At 38.8% G+C, this 22,184-nt stretch overlaps 1 protein-coding gene across 1 annotated transcript in view; it reads left to right on the forward strand.

Moving 5' to 3' along the window:
• The window catches only part of UNC13C (unc-13 homolog C), a gene marked incomplete at both ends in the record, with an annotated part of 518,328 nt that overhangs the window by 448,245 nt on the left and 47,899 nt on the right, over positions 1-22,184 (forward strand). Inside the window, 2 exons of the mRNA XM_079768690.1 lie at positions 5,868-5,948; positions 18,354-18,501. Coding sequence (XP_079624816.1) covers positions 5,868-5,948; positions 18,354-18,501 — 229 coding nt within the window. The remainder of the gene's footprint in view (positions 1-5,867; positions 5,949-18,353; positions 18,502-22,184) is intronic.

The following is a 22,184-nucleotide window of genomic DNA, read 5'->3' on the forward strand; positions in this document are numbered from 1 at the left end:
ACCATTATAAATGAGAATTTGCTGACTAAATAACCCTGCCCTTTATTATTGCTTGAGATCTCTAACACTTTGCAGCTGTGATAGGAACTTGACTAGTCAGGATAGGAACTTGACTGGTTAAAATACATATTATTGTTCTGTGACTGGCTTATTTCACTTATCATAACATCCTCCAATTTCATCCATGTTGTCACATATGGCAGGATTTACTTCGTTTTAAAGGCCAAATAATATTTATTGTATGTATAAGCCACATTTCTTTCATCCATTCATTCATTCATCAGTGGATCACATATAGGCCAACATTGTGACTATAGTCAAAATACATGCTATTTTGTTTCATTTTTATGGATTAGAATATAGTGTAGCAGGGGGGTGGGTTACAGACACAGATCACCTTGGCTCCAGTTCTACCTCAGGTGCTTCCAGCTATGGGGACACCAGTCTAAGTATTTAACCTCTTTAATGTTCAGATGTGGTATTTGTAAAATGCAAAACAGTTTAACACTTGCTCCATAGGACTGTTGTGAGGCTAAGTGAGATAATGGCGACACTATCTTTGCATAGTAACTACAAAGAGGATGCCACCTCCTACTCCTAGAAACAGCTATTTGTCTCCTCCCCCAGCTGGTAGCTCCCAGTTAGGTATCACAGAATTGTTTTGTGTGTAAAACACAGGGGGGCGGATAATCCATTTGACTGTGTAATTACTTATTCTGATAAAAATAGCTGCCCTGTAATTTCAGAATTCTATTTTATTACCTACATTATCCCCTTCCTCGGAAAATAAAAAGTCAATAATCCATTTAGAAGACATAACCATCACCTAAAATTGTTTTTACAGGTATTCAGTGATGTCCATAGTTCAAAGGCAAGGTAGATGTCACTGCCAGACATCTATTGTATCTTGGATCTCTTACTTTATCCCTCATATACCTTTCTGGGATTTCTAGTTTCTACTTTGAAAAATGAATTTTACAGTGTTGAAGTTGCTCCTATAAAACCATGAAGGTGAAACAGCATAGTGTGTCATTACAAAAGAAATGGCCCTGGCCATGCTTCTAGCATCTGTGTGATATTAGGAAACATACTCCATCTCCTCAAGTTTCAGTTTCCTGAATGGATCATTATATCAGCTAGAAGTGTTTCAATTTCAGGTGATGAAAAGCCAGAGTAACATAAGCAAAGAAGGATTTTATTTCTACGTGAAACTTTATAGTCCTGGGATAAGGCTGTTTTCTATCACTCCTTGATTAAGAACTCAAATGATGTTATAGAACCCAGTTACTTCCTCTCAGCTGCTCTTTCCTTATGTGATGTGTTGCTGTAACATACCTCCCTTTCTGTTTGTACAATAGCTATCTCTGCTCAGTATCTAATGTCTTTGAACATGAAATCTTGTAGAGAATACCCACCTTGATGCAAGGAATTCCAGCAAAGTCCACTGGCATATCATCAGCTCTGATGGAGTGTTATCACCATTCCCAAGCCAAAAAGTCTGGCCTGGGGAATGACATATGCTATTTGCCTTACCTCACATAGGCACCCCTGACTGCAGTCAGGCCTATTCAAATCTTACTAGAGGTCCGGTGTACGAAATTTGTGCATGGGAGGGGGGGCTTCAGCCCAGCCTTCAACCTCTCCATTCCGGGACCCCTCGGGGGATGTCTGACTGCCAATTAAGGTCCCACAGGCTCTCCCCTGCTGGCCTGGTCGCCCCTAACTGCCCTTCCCTGCCAGCCTGGTCACCCCTAACTACCTCTGCCTTTGTCCCCACCACCGTGGCTTTGTCTGGAAGGACGTCTGGAAGGATGTCCAGTCTAATTAGCATATTACCCTTTTATTAGTATAGATCAGTGGTCGGCAAGCTCATTAGTCAACAGAGCCAAATATCAACAATACAACAATTGAAATTTCTTTTGAGAGCCCAATTTTTTAAACTTAAACTTCTTCTAATGCCACTTCTTCAAAATAGACTTGCCCAGGCCGTGGTATTTTGTGGAAGAGCCGCACTCAAGGGGCCAAAGAGCCGCATGTGGCTTGCAAGCCGCAGTTTGCCGACCTCGGGTATAGATAAACTCTGAGTGAGATGGAGACTGGCTCTCAGAGGGTACATGCATGCTAGGTGAGAAAAATCAGAATCCATGCTAAGTTAGGTCCCTTTGGAGCCCCCAAATTTGATCAATTCAATTAATTCTCTTTTGTATGTAATAAACTAAAAACAAATTATGAATAAAATGTCCAAAAAGGTTTAGTGAATCAACATTGTAATAATCTGAAGGACGAAAAATAGAATCTTGGTATACATAGGTGATGGAAAGTAACTTAGTTCTGCATCATATTTTTGCTGATCCTTGCTTTTTTTTAATTTTTAAATGATTAGTCCATTTAATTATTACTTGAATTACAAAGCAATAAATCCTCTATAACCACATGCAAAAACTTAAAATGCTAGCCATAAAAAAGAACTTGAAAATTTGCAAAGCTATTTTCCCTTATGTCACTTGAATATTACTACCAATTTTTTTTTAACCTTTGGGCCTTTGCATTGTTTATATATTAGTTTGAGAGCAGATTTGATTTACTGGAAAAGTACTATCCTATCTAATAAAAGAGTAATGTGCAAATTAACCATCACTTCTCTACACCCACAATCCACGCCCACCAGCCAATCAGAAGCGAGTATGCAAATTAACCCAACCAAGATGGCTGCAGCCATGGAGCGAGTAGGAGGCTTGGGTTTCCTGGGCAATGGAGGAAGCCAAGCTTTCCGCACACCCTGGCAGGCATAGGCCTCCACTCAAGGCTACAAAGTTTCAATTATAGAAGATAAATAAATCCCAACAAAAATGGCTGTGGCTATGGTGCAAGCAGGAGGCTTGGCTCCACTCAAGGCTACAAAGTTTCAATTATAGAAGATAAATAAACCCCAGATACTAGGGCCTCTGCTTGGGTCGCCGGGGGGCATGGCTGACCTGCAAACCACCACAGGCCCCTCGCCCAGGCTGCCCCAAGCCCCAAGGGAACCCCCACCCTGATCCGGGACACCCTTCAGGGCAAACCAGCCAGCCCCCACCCATGCACCAGGCCTCTATCCTATCTAATAAAAGAGTAATATGCAAATTGACCATTACTCCAACACACAAGATGGCTGCCCCCATGTGGTCAAAGATCCTGCCCCCATGTGGACACAAGATGGCTGCCACAAGATGGCCAGCAGGGGAGGGCAGTTGGGAGGGACCAGGCCTGCAAGGGAGGGCAGTTAGGGGGGACCAGGCTGGCAGAGGAGGGAAGTTGGGGGCAACTGGGCCTACAGGGAAGGGCAGTTGGGGAGACCCAGGCCTGCAGGGGAGAGCAGTTGGGGGGGACCAGGCCTGCAGGGGAGGGCCGTTAGGGGTGACCAGGCCTGCAGGGGAGGGCAGTTAGGGGCAAACAGGCTGGCAAGGGAGCAGTTAGGCATCAATCAGGCTGGCAGGGGAGTGGTTAGGGGGTGATCAGGCTGGCAGGCAGAAGCAGTTAGGGGCAATCAGGAAGGCAGGCAGGCGAGCAGTTGGGAGCCAGCAGTCCTGGATTGTGAGAAGGATGTCTGACTGCCCATTTAGGCCCTATCCTGGTAGCATCAGGCCTAAACGGGCAGTTGGACATCCCTCGAGGGGTCCCAGATTGGAGAGGGTGCAGGCTGGGCTGAGGGACACACACACTCGCTCCCCCCTCCCCCCACCCCTGTGCACAAATTTCATGCACCAGGCCTCTAGTTTAAAATAATTGTACTGATGGATAAATTTAGAAATTCTGTATAGAAATATTAACAAAAATTAAGTTTACTTAAAAGAACACAGGATCAAAGAAAATAGAATAATGAGGGAACTAAAATTTTGAATGGATTCATAAAACAAATATTTATTCAGCAGTTGGATATATATTTATTACCTCCTGTTTCTGGAACTTCATCATGTATGGATATTATGTATAACCAACTTTTGACTATTTAACAGAATCAGATTTACCATAATTTTTTGAATGAATACATCATATAGACAAGTGGTAATATAATATCAAACCAATGAAGAAAAATGCATTTTAGACTATGGGTTTATCATAAGCAAGCATAACTCATTGGACAATAACTCATTGCCAGCCTCTTTTAGATACTCCCTTATTTGAATGAGGTATTGTTAAATCGCAGAAAAACTTTTCTAGCAAGAATTATGGTTTTCTACACCACCACACATATTATTGATTAACATCTATTAAACAATTTGAACACATTGTAAAGCTAGTGATGACTGATGAAGCCAGATATTTAATATAAAACATTTGTATTTACTTGCTTATCCTAAAATTCCCCCCTATAATTCAGCAAACATTTTTTATTACTCTTTGAGTCTCAATGGTTATTTAATATTTATGCTTAAAAATATTAAATGGACACACATGTTTGAGTTGAAATTCCTACATCAGAAAGATGCAGTGAGATGCAGACAGGCATACCATGGGTCCTTGAAACATTATACCATGGATTCAACCTTCAATATTCAAAGGAATTTGATTCTATTTAAGCATGTTGAACTTTACAAGATAAGATGAGAGGAGTGCAATTCAGTTCCAAAAATATATCGAATGCCTAGCAGGTGATGTTTGCCAAGATAGGACTGAAAGGCTGCAGAAGTAAGACACAGAAACCACCTTCAGGAAGTCATGGCATCTACTAACAGCATAAGGCCTAGAACAGAGTGATGAGCCACTAGTTGTGATGGCACATTTGTGAATTGAACAGAGTTAATGAACTGGTTATTTTATAACCATTCCTGGCTAAGGTGGCAAATGATGGTCTAAATAAAGCCCAGGCTCCATTTGCCAAGCAATACGTGCTGATGTGGAGCTGTGCCCCATAGAAAAAGAGACACCTTTTATTACGGACCAAAGGCACTGACCCATGAATCAAGCCATGCATTCCCGAAGCTGTGTACACCCATAAGGCCATTTCCTCTAATTCATACAAAGGCACCTGTAGAAGCTAGAATTTAAGTTCTAGGGGAGCAAAAGTCTTTCTTTATTCAACAGTATGTCTCAATCATCTGGAACAGTACTGGCACATAGCATTCAATAAATATTTGTTGGATCTTATTGATTAGAATAGTGGCAGCCTGAGGGAGATTGTATTAATTTGGGAATCAGTAGTTTTAACATTTTTCTCTTAGACAAATTTCTATTTCTATTGTTGTCTTCAATTTTCTACCATCATTTCCCTACAGAAGCTTTGACTAATTGGTTGAGATAGTCCACATTGAACAATGAGAAAAATCCATTGTAAAATATGGAAATCAGTTCTAAAGTATTCAAAAATTATTTTGAAATATTGAAAATATCTAACCCCAAATTCAGTTAACCTTTTCCTAGTAATGACTAAGCAATAAGGGGCTCTAAGAACAAGAATAAATTGGAAGAGTGATATGTAGTCTTTATCAGTAGTAATTGAGAGAGTCTAAAATTCAACTCCTAAGTCTTTTCCATAATTGACCTGCTTTAGTCTTAAAGAACATAAAGCAAGGAATTAAGGTGAAAAAGCTTTGAATCACATTTTTCAGGTTTCTCTCTTTTGTTTTAACATTAACTTGTAAGTGGGGGGGGGGGGGGAAACCACAAATGAATCAAAGTACTATTCTTTAAGTAAATACTTAGCATTTCTTCTTTTGGCAAAATGGGTATTTAATATATGACAAAATAATAATCTGAAAAGTGTTGATAAGAAGAAAATATTTCAAATAAAAATGTTTTCATATGGGGATTATATAGATTTTGTTTGAAAATAGTTGTTAAGTTGATGAACTGGTTATTTTATAAGCAATTATTAACCTGTTTTACAGGAGCACATGATTCGAGAGGATGCCAAGGGTCTGACGCTAAGACAGTGCACCATAATGGAGGTGGTCCTGGCTACCATCAAGGTAAGGTTAGAGTGCCTCTGGATATGCATCCAGAATCCCCCGTGTGCCCTCAGTGAAAGGTACCCCAGATGCATCTCTGTAGAGCTATGCCATCCATGGACAGTTGTATAGATACATTCCTGAAGTGTGTCCGGTTATCCCATATCACCTTATTATATCCATATTATTGTCCTTTAATTTGCCTCCTTTGTCTATCCCTAAAAAATGTGTGTGAAACCTATCTTGTAACATGTTTTCAAAGAAAGATATGGATTATCCCCAAAGCCCAGTTACACAGATGCCTCGTGGGATTTGATGTTAACAGAATTTCTTTTTATGTGTTCTATACTTGTTGAAATGGTTTTTAAAAGATCAATCTCCTCTCTCTTAGCACAATAATTTAATTTTCTGCTCAAAACTCAAAGGCATTGTGCTGTGTGCATCCATTTTTCATAGCCAAAGGTTGACCAAAAGTGGTAGTGTGGGCTAAATGTGGGAAGATCTCAAAATTTAACTTAGAATTTCTTTGTTTTCATCGATCCCTTATATATTTATGTACATGAATTTTGTACATATATGTTTAAGTTTGTTAAAGTGAGAAATCAGTTTATCTCCTAAATTTAAACTGTGTCCAATGTCCCCTCACTTCACTGTAGGAAGCATCTATTATTCAGGATGTGTGAACAGTGCAGCAAAAAGTGTCAGCTACCAGGAGCTGTTTGCAGAGCACAGAATAGTCTCACTGGATGCAAACAGACTTTATAATTCATTAGAACAGAGTTCTAGCTGTCTAACAATTGGACACCTTCACAAAACTACCACCTCATGGCTTTTGTTTTGCAGGATCAGCATTCAATAAGAGGCCATCTTTTACTTCTTTAATGTCAAAACCTGCAAAATGAAATTGGTGAGGTGAAAGCTTTGTAACACCTAGTGGAAGCTGGGGAGTAGAATTTAAGCTGTGATATTACAGAAATAGAGTTTCTAAAGAAACAGCAAGAGTATTGTCTAGAAGTATGGAAATATTACAAAATAATTTTCAGAAGAAATGGAAAAATGTGAATAAGAACCTTTGGAAATGTAAGAAATGGAAAACTGTGAATAAGAGTGATAGCAGTGCTAAGAGCTATACACAGGAAAATGCCAGTAGAAAAAAAAAAAAAAAAGAACTCTGCAGTGCACCATAAAGAAGGGAAAAAAACGTAAAATTTATAGAATCTAAATCCAGCCCTTTATGGATTTTTTTAGATCAATGTATGACTTTAAGAGAGAAAGGAAAATGTGTTCTGTGAAAAAGATTGGCATTCATTAACAGACCTGGCTCCTGCCCACAACCCTAATATTTTTCTAATTCTTTGTGGTCAGGACACTTGACCAACACCTGTAGGCTAAACTCTGCCCAAACTCTGGGACAACTTTGACCCCTAGAAATCTACATCTTGACAACTCAACTATCCCATTTTCCTGCCTGGGTCACCTGTGATAATCCTTTAATACAGCCTCAGCCACCAAATACTTGCCTTGCTCTTTTGGACTTATCTGATATCCAAGATTGAATAAAAGGTCTGTGTCATTATCTGTTATTTTAGGACTGGATGGAGTCTGACCCTGGTACTCCTGAGCCTCAGAGTCTGAGGTCACATCTCCAGTCCTCCTATTCCCCTTCTTTGATGCCACCTCTTTCTCGGAGGTCTCCATGCTAGGCTTGCTATTAGACTCTTGTCCCTGTGGCCTGCCCATCTGCCAGGTCATTCCCCTGATACCTGCTTTCAATGGCCTTGTCAGCTGTTAGCCAAAGCTAGGACTCCCTTTATCTTGTCTGCAGCTGATATTTGCACATGCCGGCTGCCATAGCAAGCACTACTTCTCATGTTGACTACAAAGGAACTCAGGAGAAAAAAGAAGACTACTTAAAATAATTGCAACCCCAATGTCTGCCTGGAGCCCAGCAAGAGGAATACCGTAAGGCAAGCAGGGACCTCAGGAGGAAGATGTTCTTAGAAGCAGCAGATGCTAACCAGACTAACACCCAAAGGCTGCCAAAGAAATGAACCTTTATTTCTCTTTAGCTCAATTTAAGCAAATAAGCTGGGAATAAGAAAAGAAGGAGGAGAATGCTATGGAGTTTGTAGAATATACATTGAAATCATGTTTTTAGTTTTTTTCAAATATCTTTTAGATTCACCTTGCCTGGCCCTTATAAACATCCTGGGTGGTAGATAGATCAAGATTAATGATTTGCATTTTATAGATGAGAAAACAGACACTAAAAGGGTTTAAATTATTTGTCTAAGGACACTGACCTGCTAATAATTGGCAGAGCAGAGAAAAATCTCCAAACTCTATAGTCAATGTCTTTGCTTCTATGTCATACTATTTCCCTAAATGTTAATGAAGTATAGATAAAATGTAGCAAGCCAAAATGGATATATTTTCAGTGATTAATTCTTTCTAAATTAAAATATCATATTTCAATTATTAAATTATTTTCTAATTATCTAAAATAATTTAAAATATTTCAAACTCTATGCAAGTATTAATACAAAATATTAACTCTCTTAAGTAATAAAAATTTTATTTTTTAAATATATTTTTATTGATTGCAGAGAGGAAGGGAGAAGGAGCGAGAGAGATAGAAACATCAGTGATAAGTGAGAATCATCAATTGGCTGCCTCCTGCATACCCCCTACTGGGGATCGAGCCCATAACCTAGGCATGTGCTCTGACCAGAAATCAGAGAAACCCGATCTGGTTCATGGGTCGACACTCAACCACAAAGCCACAGAGCCTGGGCTGGAAATTTTCTAATATCAGTCCCATGTAGTTTTAATTATAAGCCAGAAGATTAGAATATGGTACAAGTAACAGAAGTTATAACGATATACTGCAGGTAGCATGGTTGGGCTTTGAGACATTCCATTACCTGCCAACACAGCCAAATCAATAGCATTTGAAAATAAAAGTAGCAAGACGACAGCTATGAGGCAGACAGCCAACAACTTAATCAGTATGTGCAAGCTAATAGGCCAATTGGGAAACCCTAGTTTGAAAAGGTCCTTGTTGAGCTTTTGTGTCTCAGACCACATGTCAGAAGACTCAGGACTGCTGTAGGATTCCCTGAAATGTGGGTTTCTTTCAAAGATAAGCAGGAGACATTTTTCCAACAGCAGATACTGGACCTGAGCATGAATCTCCAGACTTAAGGGAATTCTTAAATCTTGAACATTCCTCAAGTTATTGTATTATGAAGTTTTAAATACTCAGAAAAAAAATAAATAAAAGCTGGCTGCTTTTGTATTTCCTACCCTTCCAATTCCCCTGGAATACTTGTCATTTGGACCTGACATGACTCTGCAATGTGTGTTGCAGGTGTGGTTGACTTCATGCAGTGGCGATATGGGGGTTTAACACTAATAAACATGGGGATCAGGGCCCTCTAGAAATCTGCATTTCTTGGCATAAAGAAAAGAATTTAGACTAACTATGAATATCTATTCAAATAGAGCTTTGGAACTTACTTGCTCATTTAATACTAGATAACACCATTTCTGCCACTCAGGATTTCAGACAAATCGTGGGATATGCGATGTTATGCCTGAAGCTGTTACCCTGACTAATGTCTTACACCATCCTGTTACCTGTTTTTCACATGGCAATTTGGTGGCCACTTCTCAGCATCTTCGTTTTTATCATTATAAGTATAGTTTTTGCATTATTTAAAATCCAGCTGCTTATGGGAAGAATACATGTCTTACCTAGTTTGGAGCATTATAATTCAAAAATTATTATTTAAAAGTTTACTGCATATAGCAAGTATGGTGAGCAATGAAGAGGTGGCAAAAGATAAAAGACTTTGCTCTTGACTTATGAACAAAAACACCTACAATTGATAAAAAGAGATGTGGAAAAAGTGGTTGGGGATGCAGAAAGGATGATAAATTCTTCATGGGTACCTAAGGAAAAGCTTCCTAGAGAAACAAATTTGGAGTTTAGAAGATGAACTGGGGAAAACAAGGGGAAAGTTGTTGCAGAAAAGCATGAGTGAAATGCTGACCCACACCCTGAAAACGTCACTTAGTCTAGCGAAGAGGACTAGGTCATTACTGGCTGCATATTATAGGGAATAAGAGAGGAACATTGGCCCTGACTGGTTTTATTCAGTGGTTAGAGCACTGGCCTGGGGACTGAAGGGTCGTGGGTTTGACTCCAAGTCAAGGGCACATACCTAGGTTGCAGGTTTGCTTCGCACCAAAGAAGAAGGAGGAGGAGGAGGAGGAGGAGGAGAAGAAGAAGAAGAAGAAAGGAGAACATTGGATTGGAGCCAAAATACTAAGGCTTAAACATCCAAGTAAAGAATCTGAACTTCTGATCTGATATGGAAAAAAGGAATCCAGTTGTAGTAGGAAATAATTATTAAAGGCAGGTTATTATTATATCTAAGTTTACAAGATTGCAAGATAAACTGTCTGCCAGAATTTACCAAAACCATGATTCAGATATTGTAAAGAAAAAAAAATGATGATGGGAAATCACTACCAAAATAGTATATGCAACGAAAAAGTAAATTCTTCCTGCAAATTCGTGAAGAAACATTAGCATGTTCCCTTCAGTCAGTAAAAATAGACTGTGAGAGATCTTCAAATATGTGACAAACATGACGAGTTGAATTATTTAGAAAGGTTTTAATTGCGATTATAAAAGGAATGTCTTGCTAAGCATGCAGGCAATATTTATCGATTTTTTTTTTTATTTAGCAGTACTATTTTTCACCCTCACAAATTACAATCAGGTCTGAAGTGCTTTAGTTTTTGCAGTTTCATGCAGAACACACAAAAAGGAAAAATATCTCTAGATACTTATCAAGAAAAAGGAAATGATACTTTATTCATAGTTCTTTTCATTCGGATAAATAACAAACAGTGCTCCTCACCAGGCCCCCTTACATCAGTGAAGTCAACATATTACTGTGGAGGATGGAAGCCTTTACAATTATCAGAAAATGAATATAAATAAAAAGGTCAATAAAATAGTTGAAACTATGTGGGCAATTAGAGTAGCAGGATGTGGGTGATTAAGAGAGAGAAACGCAAGTGTGCAAATTACTGCCCTCTTTCACCCATGGGAATGAAAGAGGATCGAAGAGGTTATTGTCAGAAAATTAAATGAGTTACCACATATAACGTAAGTAAAAACAGTTCCTGTCATAGAAAGCTCTTTAAATGTAACTACCATGTTGCCTGGGAACTGGGTTATTTTGGAGGAGCCCCGCTCTGCTGCTAACCTCATAGAGCCCACGTACCACTTTTCCCCCTTTCTTAATAAACCTTTCATTCTCTCTCAGAGAAGCTGCCTATTAAATCTGATTCTTTGCCTCAAGCAATAGCTCAAGTCCTCGAGGCCTTGTGCTCTGGCCTTTGGCTTCCTGTGCACAGCAGCTTCTCACTATAAAGAACACAACTCCCCCCCCATCCCACCCCCCCCCCCCGCCCCGAGATTCTTCAGTATTTTCTGAGCCTTCCCTTTGGGAAGCAGGGCTGTTCCTTCTCTCAAGGAGTTTTTATTCTGGATTTAAAGATGGAAAAGGCACATTAAGAATTAGATAATGATGTGTGTTAATTTATGAGACAACAGTATAAGAGGTAGAACAGGGTGATACAGATGCTAACTGAGGGGCACAGGTTAAAAAGTGGTAAGGAGGCCAGCTGGCATGGTGCAGTGGTTGAGCATCGATCTATGAGCCAGGAGGTCACCGTTCGATTCCTGGTCGGGGCACATGGCCAGGTTGCGGACTTGATCCTCAGTGTGGGGCGTGCAGGAGGCAACCAATCCATGATTCTCTCTCATCATTGATGTTTCTATCTCTCTTCTTCTCCCTTCCTCTCTGAAATCAATAAAAATATATGTGTGTTTAAAAAGAAAAAGTGGTAAGGATTTAGAGGAATAAGCCACTACTATGAATTCAAGGGATTGGGAAAAGCTGAAGGAGTGGTCTTGATGGATGGAAGGGAGCCCCAGGCAAGATGGGAAAGACATCAGAGTGGGAACGGTGGAGAAAGACTCATGACTTGAACATAATCAGGGAGAAAGGATTTCACCACAGCAAGCACAGGGCCAGAGGGCTAGGATTCAGTGACCAGACCATTCTACTCACCAGACTGGATGTAACTGGACGTTTGTACAGTAAAAACAGTGTAAAATGAGGTTTGGGTTGAAAGTACAGAGGTCCTTTTGCAGCCTCTGTGGATTCTATAAATGAGGAGCCATTGGCGTTTTTGAAAATATATGGCATGCCAGAAGGACCATCTCAGCAATGGAAATTTTACAGGAATGTGCAAACTGGACTGAATGGTTCAAGATTATGGTCACAGAGGTCAGTTACACTGATTTGGTGCATAAGAGGGATAAGGGCTATCACCAGGGTGGTGGAAAGCAAAAGATGAACGCGAGTGGCACCAGAAAGGGACGTCCCTGGAACTTGGATCTGAAACTGGGGCAAGAGAAAGAGAGGAGCCCAGGGTGACTCCGAGGTATCAGGCAAGTGGGAAGCATGGCTCCACTGAGGAAAATGGCAACGTAGGCAGGAGGGTCGTTTTCTTCTTCCCACGTTGGAGTTAGATATGGTGGCAGAAACATTAAAATAAGTGCCCAGTGGCCTGCTAGAGGCAGGGACTGGTGCTCAGGAAACAAAGCAGGGCTACAGTTTGGGGAGTTGTTCTACCAATTAAGTATATCTTCTTACAAATAGAAACATCTTTACAGTTCACAAAGCGGTTGCAGTGATTAATTTCCTCTTTACCACACTACACTCAGGAATGGAGGCTATTTTTATTCCCAGTCTAAAAATAAATGGACTGATAATCTGTGAGGTTAAATAATTATGCAAAAATCACATTGTGCAGAGGAAAGATGAAGAGTTACATCTTAAAATATAGGGCGGAGAGTCAAAGAAATGAAGAGGATTCTAAACTCTTAGAATTGGATTCATAACCCAACATACAGAGAGATGCGTCTGCAGTGTTGGCCCGGTGGCCAACTGGCCACCACTTACAAGCCTCACTAACTCACGGGACCTCACTAACTCCTAAGCAATAGCTCCAATTTTAAGATGCACTTATTGTGAGAAAGGTTGTCATATTGAACCAAAAACCTGCTTCCCTGATACTTGTAGCTATGCATTGGTCCTGCTCCAGTCCTTTGAAAAAGTCTACTTCTTTTTGTATAGGATAGCCCTTCAGTCATAGAAGAAAACTATCATGCTCCCTGACGCTGTTGCAGCCATATATTAAATAGCATGTTCCTACACTTTACAAAACCCTGCTCATCTACTTTGGGTGCCCTTCACGTTTTTATATTTTTCATTTAAAAAAATGAAGCCTGGGAATGAATTAGGAATAACTCTAATATCCCAGTTTTGTTCTAACCAGAAGAGAATGTTGTTGCTCTCTCACACCCTTTGTCTTGACCTGATCACCTATATGAATGCATAAGATTCCGTAAGCTTTGAGAGCTGCCCTATCACTTGCTAAATCATGTTGAAGTTGAAAGCAAATAAAGCTTTATGGCTTTTTAAATTTTACTGATGTTAAGCTAAGTCATCCCTATCCTGTACTTTGCAGAAAACATTGTATCATAAATAAAGGCCTTTTTTATTCCTCTTTGTCATCTGATCCTATAAATGTTGACCCACCATTCCAGGCTGCCAAGACCTTCCCAAAGCCAGATTCTGTCCTCCAACATAATAACTTTGAGCTTTGGCTCAAGTGCACACTTGAAAAACATGCTTTCTGTCTTTGTCTGTCTATGTCTGTGGTGAAAATACCAGCCAGGACGGGGCCAAGGGTAGGGAGAAGATCACCCGGCTGACATCCTTTTCCTTCACAGCACTGAACAGCCACCCTCTCCATGGTCCTCTCACTGCTTGAAAATTCCTTTCTTGAATGAGGAGGAAATTGGTTGTCCCAATGTGTTATTTTGCCAGTTGTTTTCTGCTTATTTGCACCAGCCTAAGCAAAACAGCTGAGCACGTCAGAAATGTTCAGGGATTCTGCAGGTTTCAGAGGAACAACAAGAAACTGAGTCATAGTTTTCTTGTTTAGAACTAATGGAGATAATCCACTTTCCATATGCATAACGGAAACATTGAGAAGGCTTCCAAACCCTGCATTCACAAATTCCCTCTAGGACATAATTCCCCTCCAAAATACTTACTATAATGAATGGAGAGCAACTCAGCTGCACTGAGCTGTGGACAGTGGATTTTAAGAGCTAAGACATTCACTCCCACATATCAGCCTCACATTTATATCCTTCAAACCCAAGCCTCAGCAAAATACAGGGTCTACTCTCCTGCTCCTTCAGGGCTCTTGCAAAGAGTCAAAACTGAATGTGAAATCTCTGAATAACAAGGTGTACACAGTGCCTGATCCGCCTTTCTGTTGATTATCTGTGCTGGTGAGATTAAAAGACCTGTGCTCTTAGGAGACATGGCCCAGGTTCTGAACACTGTGAAAAGCTTCCCATAAAGTGGCATTTCATCAAGGTTTCTTTTGCGTAAACCTAGAAGTTACTACCTTTGCTCTTTGAGTAAGGAGCCTACAGCATGTGTTCTTTGTTTGTGTTCACTGAATGGAGACTTTCATTCACAGCACCTTACTTTCTTGTTTTCCCCCCTAACTTTGCTACCTTCTGTCCTGGTTGTGTCTTGCAACTTCTCCTATTATATAATGCACCCAAAATACAAAGGCATCATTTCTGCCCTTACAAATCTTCCGCTCACTTACTATCCTGCTAGAGCAGTGGTTCTCAACCTTCCTAATGCCGCGACCCTCTAATACAGTTCCTCATGTTGTGGTGACCCCCAACCATAAAATTATTTTCGTTGCTACTTCATAACTGTAATTTTGCTACTGTTATGAATCATAATGTAAATATCTGTGTTTTCCGATGGTCTTAGGCGACCCTGCTAGCGGTTCTCAACCTGTGGGTCGCAACCCACAAGTTGAGAGCCGCTGCTGTAGAGCATTGTGAATCTTTAAGGCTACAATGTCATCTCTTAATTTGAAGCTTATAGACAACACAAGTTTAGTGTAGAGAATATAATAATAGTAGCAAACAAGTATACCAAACAAACATTATTCTGGGAGTACTTATCTTGTTCCCATCAGTTGGCCCAAATAAATTCTTACAAAAAATTTAAAAAACACATTATTCTGAGAACTACAAGTACCTAAATCCTTCTTAAGTGTTTCTGGGACTCCTAGGGTTCCTCTTGGATACCCAGGGGCATTGCCCTTTTTCTCTAGTCCACTTCAGTGACCTACCAAGGTACTGCTGGAATTTAAAATGGCAGTGCAGATAAAATTATAAACATCACAGATGTCACCACTTTATAAACCTCTACTGACTCCTTCCCCATAGAATTGTTTGCCTCCCCATTATCTATACTTCAAATCATTTCTCTTACACCTGCAATGTGTTATTGAAGTCATTTTGGCCTTTTGGTTATATTTTCTATTAGATTATAATCCCCTTGAGAGCAACCTCTGGCCCTCTTTAGCTTCGTATCCTTGATGACCAGCCCAAGTTGTGGCTCATGGTATAGGATTAATAAATATTTATTAAGGAACAGAGGGAGAAAGAACAGGCAGGAAGGCAGATGTCATCAGGGTGAGCCATGGGCCCATGGCCCTATTCTCACAAATTAGACAGTAAAAATTATGGTCACCCTTATGAATGCTGTCTCCCATACTACTTTACATACACTATTAAAGAACAGTTTTTAAAAGGGGGCATAATTGTTATATTCAGGGAATTATAAAACAAGCAAAAATGTTATTTAACTCATCTATTATTGAGGAAGCCAGTAAGCACTTACAAGTGGCTCAAAGGAGAATTTCAAGAACCACACATAAGGATAAGCAGTAAGAAAAGCTGAAGGAAATTTACAAATAGAGGTAAAACAGATCTACCCACACAACAATAATCAGTTACACCCTACCAGAAATAATTAATTTGCATTTCTATGAACAAAAGCCATTTATATTATTAACCATTTTCTACAACTTGCAGAGTTTTAAATAGCTTAAAGACAACGAAAAGCAGATAACCCAGATGGGTACACTATGGAGAACACCCACTAATCCTTTTTTTCTATTTCAAAATCTTTCACAATCTTTCCTAACAACTCTCATTAGTACCGAGAGTTGTCAAAATACCATTATAGCTGCTGCTTATTATTCTTCTTATATGTCTTTTTATTATAATCTTCTAGTATTTATGCTTAGGTTTAATAAAACCGGAGCTTATTTGAGAAACGGTGAGAGGGAGAATGTGTTTTCTTTAGAATATCCTGCCTTTTCTTGGTTCAATTTACCCCACTGCTCTTTACTGTCAGGGTGAGTTATTGCATTTGATGGCTCCATGGTTCGTTATGTAAACAGACCTCAAGAGAGCACCCCACCCCCATCACTCCTCTAGCAGAAATGTCAAAACCAAACTAAACCTTTCCCTTAAAAAAAAAAATATTTTTTTGTTGATTTCAAAGAGGAAGAGAGAGGGATAGAGGGCTAGAAACATCAATGATTAGAATCATTGATTGGGTGCCTCTTGCATGCCCCCTACTGGGGATCGAGCCCACAACCTGGGCATGTGCCCTTGATCTGAATCAAACCTGGGACCCTTCAGTCTCCAGGCTGACACTCTATCCACTGAGCCAAACTGTCTGGGGCAGTGGTCGGCAAACTGCGGCTCGCGAGCCACATGCGGCTCTTTGGCCCCTTGAGTGTGGCTCTTCCACAAAATACCACTGCCTGGGCGATCTATTTTGAAGAAGTGGTGTTAGAAGAAGTTTAAGTTTAAAAAATTTGGCTCTCAAAAGAAATTTCAATCGTTGTACTGTTGATATTTGGCTCTGTTGACTAATGAGTTTGCTGACCACTGGTCTAGGGCAACCTTTCCTTTTCAATACATCTATTTAATATTTTCTCACCTCAAAAGCATATCATGTTTCATGAAGAAAGGAATGATCATATGTTTTTTATTCACCAAGGAACCTAAAACAATTCTGGATTCATATTCCTCAATAAATATTTTCTACTTGTGAAAAAAAATAACATTTTTATAAGAAGATCAAAGTGTAAAACAACTTTAAATATATTTTTGTTCTTTTTAAAAAAGAAAACGGCTTTTTCTATTTTTCTATTGGAATTTTAAGTGACCATAATTTTTCTCCTCGGGGAGGGTATCTATAATTAGAGCAATCTTTCTTGAGATTATATCCCCAATTCCTACTTTCTCTGACCTATGCCCTGAATCTTCTCTACATTATACTACTTAAAAGTGCACTCAGATGCCTACAAATGCACAGAATATTTTTCTACACCTCCCCTTGAATAGGGGATAAAATTGAGATAATTATGAATGGGATAGAGGGATGACACACATTCATTTGAGAACATGTATCAAAATTATTTGTTGAATTTCTTCAAAATATGTCATTTTGTGGGATCACAGACCATTGTAAGCCACGTTGCAATGAGTGTGAAGTTTAGCATTGTTGGTACAGAGAGAGAAAGCAAACTATCTAGTAATTACAGAATATTATAAATAGTATGTATTATCATCTGTAAATGATTGGGGAAAAACATTTTTATTTATTTTACATATCTCTGCATATTCTGCTTTCCAAAAAGATGTCATGCATAATACTTGCAGCAGGCAAATGCTAACATCCTTCAATGACCATATTAATAGTCAAAAAGCTTACAGCTTCTATATTATCTTACCTAAACTATACTGTTATAGTTTTTGAGTTTGTTGGATGGCATTACAAAAAAAAAAACACACACACACAAAAAAAAAAACCCCTATTTGATTTTATCAGACATAAGGTATAAGGTTCAGGAGATGTCCACTCTGCCCCTTTAGATTGGCCTATATCTGCACCATTGCATGATTACAGGATGGGAAAGTTGGACTAGCAAGTATCTGGCCTTGAAACACAAATTAGTGTTGTAATTATGTGACTAAGTTACCTTCCTTGTAAAACTTCGCTAACCCTGGATAGTTTTCTCATCCTCTGGAAACAGAAGCCTATAGCCAACTCAATTATTATGTAAATGTGTCATTCTAAAGGATGCTGACCTCTGCATCTTCATGATCTCATATGCTTAAAGTTTTGAGTGAGAGGGAAAGCCTTAAGCCTCAAGGATCTGGGGTCCATGATGTAGAGCATCATTTCAGAGATATCGAGGGAAACTGAACTAGATGGTGATGACTTAGCAATGAGAATGTGGTAGCACTTTGAAGCTACCTTACATTGGACATACTGTATCATTCCATTTGAGCTTTATTATTATAGCAATAAAACCTGTCCTCCAGTGTTATTTCCAAATGCCTTTGCTTACATTACTTATTTTCCTTTTTAGCAATACTTTCATGCGGGAGGAAATGGTCTCAAAAAGAATTTCTTGGAGAAAAGCCCAGATCTTCAATCTCTGAGATATGCTCTAAGTCTCTATACCCAAACAACTGATGCCTTGATAAAGAAGTTCATAGACACTCAAACCTCACAGAGTAAGTAACACATTGAATGTGATAATAAACTGAACACCTAGGTAAAATTCAACATAAGAATTATTATAAATAGTATTAATAATTTACTATGATAAATTAAAGCAATAAGAATGGAGGATATGGTCAACAGAAAATTACCAAATTTTTAGCATTCATAAATTACAATCTTATGAATAATTTTAATATTAGTAGTGTATGCTTAATACTAAAACTGTATTGAATGGTTGACTCTTCTTGGTGATTTTAACTTCAAAAAATTTAGCAAAGCCTAGTTTTGAATATCCATAACTGTGATAGTCTCTTCAATTTAGTATGAAGATTCAGTGTTTGCTGGTTTTGGCAACTCCCCAAAAGTGATAATTCCCCAAATCCTGATTTCAAATGTAAAATCTCCTGCTTTAGCGTTTCCAGAAGGGAAATCCAATCTTATCCTAATTTTATATGAGAAAAGTTTTCAACTTTTACTTTGAAATGGGACAAGAGGTAATTATTTTATTTAAAACTCAAATCTGTTTCACATGGCGAAGTTCCCACCTCATAGCTTCTAGGATATTACTGTTAACCTTTATTTCAAGTTGCTTTGTGATTGATTATATTTTGGTAATTATGTGCATTTATGATCTGGCATTTCTGAGAGATTATTGAAAATGTCAGTATGAGTCAAAAAGACCCAAATGCAAACTCAAACTCTAGAACATAATAGATCACACCACAGAAATCATTAATATAAATAAAAGGATATGGTTTTCATTCATGAGAGATCCTCAGAAAAGAAAGAATAGATTTTTTTCCTGTGATGAAAATGCTCCAGGCTTATTTTTTCAACAGATATTTAATTTATCTAACTACATCGAAGATAATGCCAAGGTAAGTGCCATGTAGGTGTTTGGCCTGTCTTTAACACTTGGTGCTTTCTGATAGTGTCCACTTAAATGCTCTTTTGTTTTTTCATATGACATGCAAACCTAGCCTACATCTTGGGATGGTTCCAGAAAGGAAGAATAAGCTGAGTTCATGAGAGCTTATCAAGAAATACAGAAATATTCAGAACATTACCTCTGAATCCATGATCTTTCAAGGTTTTCTGAACTTTATAAATATCAATACAATTCTAATAAATCATACAAATAGTGTTATAGCTTTATTCCCAGAGTATCTAAGAATATAAAACTGTGCTTTGTTTTTATAGGTATGTATTTATAGAACACACACACATGTATACAGCCTATGTTTTAGCATAGAGTCACACCAAAAAAAAAACCTGCAAATATATCAATTTTGGTATATGGAATTTGGCACATGTATTTATTTTTATACCATGTATTGTATGGCAACATTAAAAATGGATGGTGGTAGGTAAGAGGATCTGTAATCCCAGTAACCACCAGATTTAACATAACTATTTCAGACTTGGTCTCCCTTTTTCTTTTTTACTCTACTTTTCTGGCTTTATTGAGTATGTCTTTTGGTGGGGAGGGGCATAATTAAAATTCGCAAGACATAGATATGAAACAGCTTTGCATTTTCTCCAGTAGCTACCTTCAGTCATGCTCTATGGAAACCTATCCCTACCAACCTCATCTTCCCCAAACAGGCATGATCAGATCCAAGAACCTGTGGGGTAAAGGGAGCTTGGTGTGTACCCTTTGCTCCCCTTCTCTGCCCTCGTCTAGATCCCTTTCTGCTACAGCAGTTTGGGGGGAGGAAACGGAAGGGAAGGAGGGAAATGTGTTGAGCGTTCTCTGTATGGTTGCATCTAAATGCTGGCTTTCTGAGGTGCCCAGTGTTAGGGGCCATTGTATATTTTCAGCTCCTTGAGGAGTGTACCTTGTTCCAGCTCCCTTCAGGGACTCCTCGGTGATGCCTCCTGCAGCATATGCCATAGCTTCTTGCTCCTTTAATATTTGCTCCTAGTGGCCAGCCCTCTGGAATGGGGCTCCAGCAAAAGGCTGAAGCCCAGCTTCCTCCTGTGGGGTTCACTTGAGCCAGAAGAAATGCAAACATTCTTTCTACATCTTTGGTGATATTGGAGGATTCTCCACTGTCACCTGCCATCTCTTTACAGTCTCTTCTCCACCTGCTCAAATAGAGATTTACGTATATTTCCAAACTGAGGGAGGTTGGAGAGAGGAATACTACTGCCTAATATAACATAACCATTGTTCAATCAAAAACAGAGGTAAGCCAAAGTATTTCTGAGTATTCAAAGTATTCATGCCCTCTCTTCTAATTCTGTCACAGACCCTTTTCAATATTCATTAGCACAGACTGAATAATCAAGTTAGCCAACAATACCATATCCTTTATAAAATAATAAGGTAAAGGGGAGATAAGATGAAAATTTGCTGAATATTTGAATTATTTATTGCACAGCCTAAAAGAAAATATAGTAGAGAATACGATCTTCATTTCTAAAATTGGCCCTTAAGTCATGGTTTATACTTATGACTTCCAAATGTCCCTTTTCATATTATGTTCCCTTGGCTTCAAAGGAAACTCAGCTTCTAGAGTTGTTAACTGAGAAGCATAAAAAGTTGAATTCTAGAGGGTCTTATTTATATGGGTTTCTATACTATTCTGTGAACATTTGACACTGAGATAGAGGAACTTGGGTTCCATCCTTTGGATTACTTTGCTACTTGCTCAGCAGATGAGCATTTGCAGTTAATGGTAGGTTCAATCATCCCCTTTATTCACCGGATATCCTGGTAGCATGAAGAGTCCAAAATGACCAAATGAAGTCTCTGTTTCCAATGTAAATATGATTGCAGTTATCTAAATATTTATCCTAATATTTATTATATTGAAGTTTTGTTAATCAAAACCTTATACTTTGTTAATTCAATTTAGAAAGATCACACTGGTATTATGATAACTTTCAAATACACCATTTGAAGTGTAAGCTAGCACTGCATATTGCAAACCCTGCCACTTTCTGTCTGAGGAGCCACAGGAGCATGCTCAGTGCCACGAGTTAATGCCCCAGGAACCAGCCCACAACCAAGGAAAGATAGGAAATTGGCAAATTAAAAAAACAAAAATACAAAATTCAGCTTCCTCAGTTGGGTCAATTCTCACTTGTGTTTTGCACAGACTCCAGAGTTCCCCTATAGTACAGAGCTCCATTCTCCCTCCGAAGGCTGGCTTGATACCATATTGCTTTTTCCTTTTCTCACCTCTTCACTCCCCTATCAGTGTTTTCTGGGATTCCTTCCCAGGTAGACCATTTACCTTGAGTGCTTGTGTCAGAGTCTGCTTCTGGGGGAACAGAAATCCAAGGTCACACAGCTAGAAAGCGGGGAGCCAGATTCAAACTCAAGATTCGGTGCTCTTAATCATTGTGTGTTCATCTTCTTGATAATAAGTGTAAAGGCCAAATACTCGGAATGACATTAGTTGTACTTTCCCTCTCATGACTTTTCAAGTCAACAATACAGAACTAAATGAAATTCAACCTATAGATAAGTACATTTTCATTTACCTCATAATCAGTAAAACAAAGTAATTTTTGTTCCCTTAATCTCTAACTCATACTCTACAAAGAAATAATTGTTTTAAGTTATTCAAGTGTTATTTAATAGATCTACATGTTATATGAAAGGACTTGGGATCCATTAGAAATATGTGTGCTTTCTGAAACATTCATATTTTACTTTTTTTTCTCATAAAATCTTCCCTTATTT

Source organism: Cnephaeus nilssonii (genome assembly GCF_951640355.1).
Source record: "Cnephaeus nilssonii genome assembly, chromosome: 4".
Taxonomy (NCBI): Eukaryota; Metazoa; Chordata; class Mammalia; order Chiroptera; family Vespertilionidae; genus Cnephaeus; species Cnephaeus nilssonii.